Source organism: Populus nigra, chromosome 12 (assembly GCF_951802175.1).
Source record: "Populus nigra chromosome 12, ddPopNigr1.1, whole genome shotgun sequence".
NCBI lineage: Eukaryota > Viridiplantae > Streptophyta > Magnoliopsida > Malpighiales > Salicaceae > Populus > Populus nigra.
This window is the reverse complement of record NC_084863.1, coordinates 6,343,739-6,356,269: the sequence shown is the minus strand read 5'-3', so window position 1 is coordinate 6,356,269 and position 12,531 is coordinate 6,343,739. Positions and strand designations below refer to the sequence as shown.

At 30.2% G+C, this 12,531-nt stretch overlaps 1 protein-coding gene across 1 annotated transcript; it reads left to right on the top strand.

Moving 5' to 3' along the window:
- Positions 1-4,694: 4,694 nt before the first annotated feature.
- Positions 4,695-7,964, top strand: LOC133668916 (protein BOLA4, chloroplastic/mitochondrial). The gene is made up of 3 exons (XM_062088922.1): positions 4,695-5,060; positions 5,130-5,197; positions 7,502-7,964. Exons 1-3 carry the CDS (start codon positions 4,767-4,769, stop codon positions 7,653-7,655), a joined length of 516 nt encoding a protein of 171 aa, XP_061944906.1. The 5' UTR covers positions 4,695-4,766; the 3' UTR covers positions 7,656-7,964.
- The last annotated feature ends 4,567 nt before the right edge of the window (positions 7,965-12,531 follow it).

The following is a 12,531-nucleotide window of genomic DNA, read 5'->3' as shown; positions in this document are numbered from 1 at the left end:
TGAGTGTTTGGAAATGTGATGGTACTTGTGTTTTTTAAAAAAAAAAATTTACTAAAAATTAATTTTTTTATACATTTTGGATTGTTTTGATACGTTAATCTAAAAAATTATTTTTAAAAAATAAAAAAAATATTATTTTAATGTATTTTAGTAAAAAGAACACTTTAAAAAATAATCTTAACTATATTTTTAAACAAACCTAAAGCTATGTATGAAACTATGTATGAGTGTGTTGTGTAAACACAAGGCTAATGAATCTGTCCTTCAAGAGAAGGAATCTTGTATATTTGTAACTATTGGATTGTACCATAACCAACATTAACATACCTCCCCAAATTAATGTTTTAATTGATAGATGGATAGGTAATATTAAAAACCTATAATTAATTAACCCTGACGAGGTCCATGGAAAAAAACAAGTCAAACACAAATTTAAATAAAAAATAATGAGAAATAAATGAATGATACAATAATGTGTTTACATCAAAAATACATATTTATATATAAACCAAGTAAGAACATATTTAAATAAAAATATATAGGTTGAAATCGATCATAAATAATAAAATCAATTAAATATAAAAAATCTTAATCAACTAAAAAACTAAAAATTAATTAGTCAAAAGTTATGATAAATCAAAGAAAGTAATTGATTATATAACATTTTAACTTCACATCAATAACTAAGAGATTCAATACTATTTAAAATAGAAATCATTGTTAGATAAAACTGGCAAGTCATTTCACTTAGTTAGAAATTTACATAATTATCAGTAAATTAAAAGTTTAATTTGTATTAAAATTCAATATAGCTCTTTATTTTATATAGGTTATGTATATGGTATTATAATTACATGTTTAAATAAAAATTCAGACACTATATCGATACAGATAAGGTCATATAACTACTGAGAAAGATGGTTAGCCTTATTTATACAATTTATTTCTTTAATTTCTTCAACTTATATTTTTTCCAATCATTATTTTTATTTATAAATTTATTTACAACTTTATTTATCTTTCTCGCTTATTGTTGCATTGTCGCGATCACACAAATCAATTATCTTAACTTAAATGAACAAGATAGTATAGAGCAAGCAAAAGGTCGATATCATGAGGAAGGTTTAATTTAGATTTTTTATGCTAGATGATATGCAATTTTTTTTTTGGGAGGAGGCTTCTAGGTTATCTAGACTGTAGCAGAATAAAACAATCAAGCTAAATTAAATAAATCAAAAAATTATTAAGAGAAAAAACTTTGGTTTCAAGTAAACATCCACCTACAGAAATCAAAACCGATCATTGAAACAATACATCAATTTATATTCTGAATATTTATCTTTTCTTAACATTAGTGAGTTAACCGATTCGTAGTATAACTAATCCTAACCATCAAACAACCACAGTGTCCGCACTAGTAATTTAATTGAATGGCAGCCTTAAGAACTAGATAAGTTGATTAATCTAGACACATAACTGTCTGCACTACATGTTTGATTTGATTGATTGTTTTCTCTAAAATTAATAATATAGATCCGCTACGATTATTAAACTCAGTTGCTTCACAAGTTTATAAATCACAAATCCGGTTTTGATAGCAAACTTAGTAATAGATTGTTTACAATAATAACTTAAAGTCTGTTGTAGCAATTAAAATAAACAATCATAGAAAATAAGTATAGGAAAACAAATATATTCATCATATAAATTGAAAAGAAAAAGTAAAATAAATTTCACAATTCTTGAAATCCGAAGGTTTGTGTGTCTTTGCAACCAAGAAAAAAAGTTTAGCGTTTCATGTCTATTGAAAAACTAACCAAAAGGAAAGAAGAATGCATGATTTTATTTTTTTTTGAAGGAAAGGGTGTGTTTTTCTTCTTTTTCTAGCCGCCCCCTCTTCTTTCTCTCTCTCTCTCTCTTTTATTTTATAGGAAACCCTAATCCCTCTTTCCTACAAAATAGTTCTTTTTCTAAGTAGATAAATTACATTTAAGTAATGCAAGAACTATTTTTCTAAAAACAAATAGCCTTGTATAAAATCTTCACGCTTTGAATTTGAACTTAGAGGAGCTAAATTGCTGAAATAAAGACTTAGATGTTGGTTTGGAAGCTTTGGGAAGTATTTTGGACTTGTACAAAACCTATCTATTGACATAATTCATGTGTTATCTTAGAAAAATCATATCTCTTTCATATGAGCTCCTTTTCTGCTGAAATTTGGTAGGCTAACAAGTCTTCGAGTCAGGAATCCAACAAAATTGAGTTTGCATCTAATGGACTTCTCGAGCTCAAGATATTCAAGTCGTGATGGTCAAAAGTCAACACTAGCAGAATGCAAGATTTATCTTTAAAGACTGCAATTTCCATGCTCTTTCTCTTTTTATTTTTCTTGCCATATATGTATAAAAAGGTAAGGATTTTAACTTTCTAATGTCACTAAAATCACTTCATTTTGACCTACTTCTTTTTAATCTACTTCTTTTTTAATCTTACATCCAAAAGTGCTATCAAAACATAAAACAAAGAATATCAAGAAATTTTATATAAAAAACATAGGCAAAATACTAGGTAAATGTGGGTAAAACTATCGAATAATATAGTTGCATCACTTACAATTCCTTTTCCTCTTTACATATTTTTCTTCTCACTTTGTGTTGTTTAGGATATATTTACCTTTTTTATGTTTTAAAATCTTGAAACACCCATATTTTATTTAATTTTATAATTTTGCTATATGTTTCTACTCATGTTTCTTAGTTGTAGTTTCTCCTTATTGCAAAGAAGAAATTGATAATAGGTAGCATAACTGATCAAAAAATAAATGATTGGTTAGTTGATTAGCCAATGATCAATTACATGCTAGTTTGTCAAATCAAAAATGTGCAACTATAATTATACCACATTTGTTAAATGCTACCATGTTTGCTTTAAAATTGGAGATTTTTTTAAAATGTCGAGAATGCTCGTGAGATAATTGGAAAATGGTTATAAAATATAGCATTAGAATAACAACAACAAATCCAATTCCTTTTCTTCTTTATCCTCAATCTTTGTCATTTTCCTCAATAAATTAACTTTAAAAAACAATATCTTATCATTTTCTCCAATAAATTAACTTTGAAAATCAATTTGCATAATCAATTAATTCAAATCCTAGAGTTAGCGGGCTTTTCCTTATGATTTGGCTCTTGGAAGTGGTCACTCATATGGATCGTATTTAGAAGTGTGTTTATGATATCAAAAAGAAAAAATAAAATAAAAACTCAAATCCTACAAGAAGCAATGTTTACTTAAGTTTAAGAAAGAGTTTCGACAAATATTTACGAGCATAAAATGGGTAGAGTCAAGTCATGGTAAAAGTAAAGTTGAAGAGGAAAAAATCAGCGTAATTTTACAAGATATAGACTTTTGGTGTTGATGTGAACATATAGTCAAAATTAGGGAGCTTTTGGTGCGAGTTCTTCAGTTAACAAATAGTGAAGAAAAACTAGCAATAAGTTATTTGTATGAGCTAATGGATAAAGCAATAGAAGTCATCAAGACAAGGTTGAAAAATAGAATATCTCAATAAAGGTTATTAATACTAGATGGGATAAGCAACTTCATAATCTATTACATGTAGCAAGTTGTTTTCTTAATCCAGTAATTTATTTTATGCGTTCTTTTTTTTTTTAAAGCTTGGCAAAACCTTTGTATAACTTCTTTGATTTCTTGATAAAGATAAATATGACTAACCGTGGAAGATTACACAAGATTTGCTTAGCAAAATTACTAGATTGGTCCCTAATTGTAACACTCAAAATGTAATTAGTGGCTAACTTAAGTAGTATAAGAATGAAACTGATGATTTTTGCATGCCCTTAGCTATTCGTCAAAGAAAAAAGTTAAATCTGAGTAATAACTTTGTATTTTTAAAATATAATATAGTTTTGTATCTATAATATCTAATTTATTGAACTTTTATCTTAACTAGTTGCATGGTGTGAGCAATTTGAAAATAATACTTAAGAACTTTAAATGTTTGCAATTCGAGTTTGTAGTCAATATTATAATGCAACTGGGTGTTAAACAAATCAAAATATATTTGAATATATCCATTCTAAAAGGTGAAATAACCAGAGCATAAAAAACTAAATGATATGATATTTGTGTTTTTTTTATAATTTGAGGATTTAACAAAGGTAAAATATTAACATTATCATATTAATAATAATACTGAAAATAATTATTATTATTTTTATTAATAATGATAATATTTTTTTAAAATTAAGTTTATATTCATGTTATTTCATTTCATGTTTATATTTTATTACTTTAATTGTTATTTATTTTATTTAAAATAATTTATAAAATTAGATTTTTTCTAAATTACACCTTCTAATTTTTTTATCTATAAGATTTGGTCCTTATTTTTTTAATAAACTTGAAAAAAATCAAAACTTTAATAAATTATTTTTCATAATATAATTAAACACTAAAATATTTTTTAAAATTTATTTTCTATTACATTACTAGATATAAAAAAAAATTACTTTTTAATATTCACATTCTAAAAAAAAAAAATCAAGTAGAGCTCAATATTATAATAATAGACAGCTCCCCGTAAGATGGAGCGTCTACGATTTGTGAATGAACGGACCGGGCTTGCAAAGAAAAAGCCCCTTCGCCCCTTTACGGGTGAAAACCCTCCTGCGTGGCTGTGTCTACCTCTCTTCAAAATGGGTTAAGTAACTAAATAGATAAACTGCATAAAATTTCCCCTGAAAATGGCAAAGAGCCACACCATCTTCATGTCGTGGCGCCCCTACTCTCTCCTTCGCCAAGCTCTCCCTTCATCTCTTCTCCACCTCCCAAAACCACACTCGGTAATTTTAAACAAGACTCAACCAAACTTGCTCTTCTCTTGCGCTAACAGAACCAAACTCCACTTTGAAACCCATGGCTTCGTTAAATTAGGGTTTGGTTCTGTCGGTAATCGCAGATTCAGTACTGAAGCTTCCCGTGATGTTAATGATGCTGGCTCCATTGACTCTCCTCTTATGCAGTCCATGGAGAACAAGGTAAATTCATGCATTTTATGGATGAATTATCAAATTGACATTAACAAAAATTATTTGTTTGTGCAACAGATTAAGGAAGAACTAACAGCGGAATCAGTCTCTGTAAAAGATGCTTACGGTGATGGTCGACATGTCTGGTATGCGTTATCTATTTCTCACTGCTTTAAATGAATTCTATGATGTTTTAAATTCTATGGTCGATATGTCATTGTTTGATGAATCAGTTAATGGAGCTTCTGGCTACTTTCGCTTTGATCTGTTAGAGTAGCATTAGAATGTTGAAGTTGCGTGCATTGTATTTAGAGAATGCCAAGCCTTGTTACAAAAATTATTGTTTATGTATGCTCCCTTTTTATGAAATCATTGGAACGCTACTCAGTTGACATCAAGATACTGTTATCTATGTGTCTCGCGTTGGATTTTTTTCCCCCATGAAAAAAGATTATTGTGAGCAATTAAATGATATTTAGTTTTCTCCCTTGTCAATCCCCTTTGTTACCGTTCAAAGAACATCTGAATTTGCCAAGAGATCTTCAAAATGAAAATAAATAAATAAAAGTTGACTTCATTGAGTTTATGAATATCATTAGTGGTTAGTATAGGAGGGAGTGATGGTTTTGGAATGGCTCTTTGCAACTTGTGTAAGCAGAGATAAGTGAGAAATGGGAAAATGCATATAAAATTATGCGGAGAGAAAACGATATTTGACGTGTCCTGCAATTAGGAAATCTGGTTGGAGAGAACAGGAAGAAAGATACCAAGAGATATATCCCAAAAGCCCAAGTTCTGGTAAAAAGATTGATATGCTTACAGGCCTCAAAATCAGAGTGCAGGGGGTGATGATAAGCCTCAATGAATAACTCATTAAAAATGGCAAAATCCGTTGTTAAATCTAATTACTGGAACATGTCAAAGTAATGATACAAAGAAGGAATGAAGATTTTTCCTTGGGTTGCAATATGAATGAGTACATTTCCCCTTTTTTTTCTTCAATTAGATGTATTTTAGAACATGATTCCTGCAATTGATAGTTTGCAAATTGGATGAATCTTTCAGCTTTTGACTATTACTTTGAGAGTTGGCTAGATGTTTACATGAGTTGTGTACGACGCCATGGGCTTTTCTCGAGAAATGGCACATTTTGTAAAGGTAGAGGTGAACTTGAGAGTGCAGCTTATGTTCAAGCAGAGTAGACACTGTTGATCCATGACTAAGGAATTCTCCTGGATCTTGTGGAGGGACGAAACAAGAGAGTGTTTAAAGAACAATAATCCTTCCTCTCTCACCCATTTGAAGGTTTCTAGGATGTTTTCCTTAAATTATTGGCATACTGAGCAATCTTCTGTCAATTGGAATTTTCCGGTTCAGTTGATTATTTAATTTTTAAGCTGTTTGGAGTATGGTGAAACTTTTTTTTCCTAACAAATTAATGAAACCCCCCTGGCTTCTTTAATCAATATTGATTTTTTTATTTTAAATAATATTTTAGAGAAATATTCATCTGACCATTGCCCTTGTTGAAAAACCTTAAAAGGCCTTCTGTTTATACACATGTTATTTAGCTAGTCATTCCTCACGAAAACACATACCAAAATGAAACTGATCTTATGTTGTTAGTAATTTGTGCTATTGTGCTTGATTAGTACTACCATGGGCCCTGATTTCAGGCCATAATAATAGGTTTTTTACTTTACGTAAATTTTTTGGTATTTTATATTGTTGGTTGTATTTAAATTTTCAGATGAGTAAATAAAAAAGGTTGTTTTCATAGTTAACTTTCATTATGGAGTTTTGATCTCATTATCCTCGGTGGATATAGGCATTATCGCCAAAGATCTACCTGCTCATATATCTGTCTGTGTGTCCTTCACAACATGATGTGAAAGCTTTAGAGAATTGTTTGGCTAAGAAACTCAACTTGATCATTTATCATGTATTAAGTGATGGCATGTATATCTGATACCAAGAGTTGCATGTCTAATAGATTAGGGTTATAAATCCCTTGCTATTTCATCTAATGAATGAAAGTTGCTGGTCTTGCTTAAAAAATACTATATATTATCTGATAAAGCCTTGCTCTACTAGTCTGCTATTTCAAGCAGCGGGTGGTTGCAGGGCATAAATATATGGAAGGAGGTTAATTAGGCTTTATGGATGAGATACGGTTTGATTTTAGTAATCTTTGAAAGGGCCCCATAGCCTTCATTTTTTATTGACTCCCCTGAGCACAGCCCTTTCTAATGAATTGAAACATTGTTTATGACAATAATGAACCTTCTCGGAACAAATCATCTCACTTGGCCATTAAATTAATGTCTTTTTATATGTATCTGACACTCTTCAGATCATTCTGTGTTCAGCCGAATCAGTACACGCTCATAACCAGCCATGATTTTTTCGCTTAGCTATGTTAATTGAATTTGTGTGCCATGTGTTTGCAGCATAGATGTTATCTCTGAAGCCTTCGAGGGGCAGTCAGCCGTGAATAGGCAGAGGATGGTATACAAAGCCATCTGGGAGGAGCTTCAGAGCACGGTACACGCAGTTGATCAGATGACTACCCGAACCCCAACTGAAGCAGCTGCCCAGAAGTGATGGAACATTTTTGAAAATGACAATAAAAGTCGAAACTTCCTCTGTTCAGTTTTCTTGTTGCCATTCATAAAGGAACCAGTAAGCTGTGAGCCTACTTTTCTCATTATTAAATTTGCTCTTGATCCCTCGCTGTTAATCCTGTACCTCAAAAATTGATCCTTTAGAATTTTTAATCTTTAGGGCTTTAAAGAAAGGACTGTACGTTGTGGGTTACAGCCATACTAAATCATTCGTATGGTATTGCTCTTCCACAGCTCTTGTTATGTAGTAATTTGTTTTTCCAATTAATGGCAACCATGGTTTCTGCAAGCCTGACATATGTGCGTTAGGATGTGTTTGGGAACGCAGTTAAAATTGCATTTCCTTAAAATTCAAATTTTTTTTTGTTAAAAATTATTTTTTTTAATGTTTTCAAATCGTTTTGATACTAATTTTAAAAATAATTTTGAAAAAATAAAAAAAAATATTATTTAAAAATATTTTTAAGTAAAAAACATTTTAAACAATAATTATCAGTACAATCCCAAATATACTCATACACTGCGTGTGATATCTGTGGGATCGCTAGTGATGATGTCTGTGTATCAATGATTGGCCTCCATTAACAATCTTACAATTAATCCAGATCCAAATGTTTAATTTAGTCCAGGGCTTAAGCATGCGTGTTGAAGATTATCAAATCAAATTGTCAACCGATAAAGGACTTTAGTGGATACTCAACAGTCGATAAAGATGCAAGAAAAAGATGGATAACTTTTTATTTTTATTTATTTATTATTATTATTTTTTAATGTTGGTTGAAGTCTTCGAAAGGGTTTGGTGGGGAGGGGGTTTGAAATTGACTAAATTTAATGCCCTAATAGTCTACCAGCTTGAACCAAATTTGCTACCGTGACAAATTCCTGCTCCTTAATAAACTGAAGGGATAATGCTTAAAGTCAGTAATTAATCTATTTCCAAGAGTGTATGCGGGTGGTGAAATTACTAATCCTTCGAATGGATAGGCTCGTGACCTGTACGGATGCTTCCATCTAACAATCACAGTTTAGATTTCTTTTGTTTTAAAAATATTTTTTGAAAAAATTAAATATTTTTTATTTTATTCAAATTAATGTTTTTTATATTTTTAGATTATTTTGATGTACTGATATTAATATATATTTAAATAAAAAATATTTTAAAAAATATTTATTACTATTTTTTCAAAAAATTATACTCCTAAACACCCTGCTTAACCATTACCTAGCTGAGGCTGTAGTATTCCATTTCCTTTTTCTTTGAAAACTACCCCTATCGAGTTGCCATCACTAAAGAACATCATTCTCAAAGAAATTGAAGTATGTAACAATGCTAACATCTTGAATAGGATGTTTGGAAAATATAGTGGAAACGATGTTTTTTTAATATTTTTATTTTTTTTATTTTAAATTAATTTTTTTATGTTTTCAAATATTTTAATTTGTTAATTTTAAATATATAAAAAGTATTATTTTAATATATTTTTAAATAAAAAAATATTTTAAATCATAACTGTAAAAATTCGAGTAAACAAGACGGATAAGATTGTGTAAAGGGAAAACTGAGGGCATGCTCTACACGCATACAAACAAACATAAATAGTAAAAAGAGAACGCTTAATTATTGAGCCCACCACAAGAAAGGTGAAGTGATGTTTGCCTTGTCCCCCTAAAACTCTCTCCAGGGGGAAGCCTATCTCTTACTTTACACAAGCTGCAGAGAACTATCCCTTTCAGAAAGCGTGCCGCAGATGAAACCCTAATAAGTCTGCCTTCCTCCAAACGTAACTCTTTAATGCCCTCCCTCCCCCACTCCCTCGAAGATTTCATTCCCAATATTTTGTTTCTTTTTAACCTGTTGCCTTCCACAATTCATCGCTCGTTTACTTCCTGGGCCAGCAAAATACATCCTCACTGCAAATTTCTACGAAGCCACGTTGGAGATGAACCTTCCTTTGACTATTTTGGACTTCGGTTTTATTCAAACATCCTGGTCAACATAGTTTCCGTGCATTGTAGGAAAAGACACCGCCTCAGCTACATCCGTGAGCTAGAATGTTAAAATTCACCAGGATTTGGCAAGCTTCACAAATCAAGAACACATGGCATCAGGGGATTTGCTGTTTATACTGCCTCATCACTCACAATTACAAAATTATTATGGTTTTTGAGACGACATATACCATCTCTAGGATTAAATTTGTGTTTGGCAATGAAGGTGGGCTCATGGCCGTTGAAAAAAAAAAAGTTTAATATAATATGCAGTTGAAAGTATATTTGTATTAATATATCTAAAATTAACAAAACAGTAAGCTATCAGGTGGTTTTATTGTGCTAAATGTATTGTAGTCACTCTCACATTTCACTATGAATTCACGAAGTAATTTTCTTTTTTCATTTTGGTTATAAAGGCTTAGACGTTTGGCCTTTTAGTGTTTTTTTTTTTTGGTATTTAATGTATTTTTTTCCTTGGACTTGAAAAAAAACTTCCTCTTATTTATTTAAAGGTCTCTTTTCCTTATTTAACTTTTTTAAAAATGAATATTTTTGCTATTTATCTTATAAAATTTAAGCATGCTTTTGTTATTTTAGCTTTATGAGCATAACTTGCTTGTTTTTTTTATTCATTCTAGTCCATTAAACTTTTTTTTTAAAAAAAATCATCCTTTGTTATTTAAATTACTCTTTTTTGTTTTATTATAACGAATAACCTACCCAAGATGATATAATTGTAATGAGTAATATATCTAAGATGGTTTCATTGTAATGGGTGACATATTTAAGATGGTGAAAAATACAAATATAATTAGTTAAAGAGATGACCTGCCTCTTGGTTAAAGAGATGACCAAATCACTTACTTAGTAGTAAGATCTGACATGAAATGTCTTAAATGTATGGTTGAGTTAGAAACTTCTTGATGGCAGGGTTAACCTTTTCTTCTTAATTATAAGGTTGAAATTAATGCTTCCTCTTAGTCTTGAAAGGACTGAATCATTATCTCTAGGTATCTATGCTCTTGAAGTTGGATTGTCATTTATCTCAAGGTATCTTTAAGATTTTTGCAAAAATATTCATATAGAGATTTGGAGTTAGATAACATACATAAATCCTTGGTTTAAAATATAAGCTCTATTTTTTTTATTTGAAATCTTTCTTTTGCTTGATGGATAAGGTTTATAATTTTTGAGATGATTCTTCTTGGTCACTTGACTCTTTAACCCACTTAAATTTTATATGTATAATTAATATGTCTATCTGCCAATTTAAAAATGTAACTTAGATATTATGCTACAGATATTGCCCTCTTATCAAATGGTGCCCCCCAAATGTGGTATTTATACATCATTGTGCACTCATTATTTGCTTTAATAGAGAATTGATGCTTTATATTCTCACTTTATGAAAGAGTTTATCAAGTCATATACTGCCAAAGACTATTTAAAATCACCCCTAGCTGATATGGTTTTGTGAACTCTTCCAGCGATGATAAAAAAGGTACTCATGTAACACCATTTTTGCCAGGTATCATGATCATCATTTGAAAGAGAAAGCTACCTTCCAACAACGAAGATGCCCCCTGGTTGAACCATGTTCCTCAAGTGTGATGTTACTCTCAACTACTATGGGAGTTCACCAAATCATCCATTGTCATTGAATGTTTCGAGCCACATCACCACTAATTGATTTTGCTATGCATATTCTTCTTAGAATTGCCCACAACTGATTTGGCCATAAAAAACTTACCCCCTAACTGAAGTGACTCATATCCATTATCATCGTTCAGATTTTTAGGTAGTCATATCGATGTAATTATTAACCAAAATGCCCTGAAGCTAAATTTAACCACTTGTTTTCCTAGTGGGCTCTATGAGGTTCTTATGCATTAATATCATCTTCGCTAAGAATTTTGCAAATTTAGTTGATGACTATTTTTTATAAATCATTTTTCTTGTCTTGGGCACAAATCATAAATTTTAAGAATGGTATTCTTTCAAATCTAATTATTGAAAAGAAATCATCAAGATGTAAATTTGAAAGTAATTTTATGAAGATTAAATTTTTTTGGTTGAGAAACCAAAGCATATCTTTCAAAAATAGGATGCACTTTGGTATATGGGCCAAATGTTAGTTTGGCTTAAGAAAAAAAAATAATCTAGATCAAGTGAGTTTTTTTTAGTGCATGATGAATTTGGAAAGAAACGATTCAAAAGGTATTTTTTTTTTTTGCTTTCAACAAGGAAAATATCTTGCTTATATTGCATTAAGCTTGTCTATTTATTAGTAAAGATTGAATGATTCAATAATATGAAAATGACTTGTGGTACACATTCAAGCCACAATCTTTCTTCCATATAAAAATAATAGTGGCTGACACTTTTCAACGTAATCAAATAATTTTTTTTATCAAATAGGAATGTTTTAGGCAAGTAATGTAGGTCATGACTCATAACTATAGAATAATTGATAATCATAAGGCTCAAATGGTGTTTATGTGTCGTAATATCACTTATTTGTTACAGAGATCTTTCAAGCTTACGGTCTGGATTTTAACTGTTTAATGGCTGATGTCATCATGATCTTAATTCTCCATTTTTCATGATTTGTTATTCAATATTTATCTTTCAATCAGGTACATAAATAATTGATATTCAAAATATACCTTATGAAGAAGTAAAGGGTGGTTATTTTAGAAAACATTTTATGGTGTCTCTGAAGATGTACTGACCTTAATAAGAGGGCATTTAAGGTCGGTAACTTGCTTTAGAACATTTTTATATGTGCTAAATTTTTTGAAAAAGGCATTTGAGGGTCTGCCACTCATTTTAGTAGCATGATCATAATGAATAGAATCTTAAAA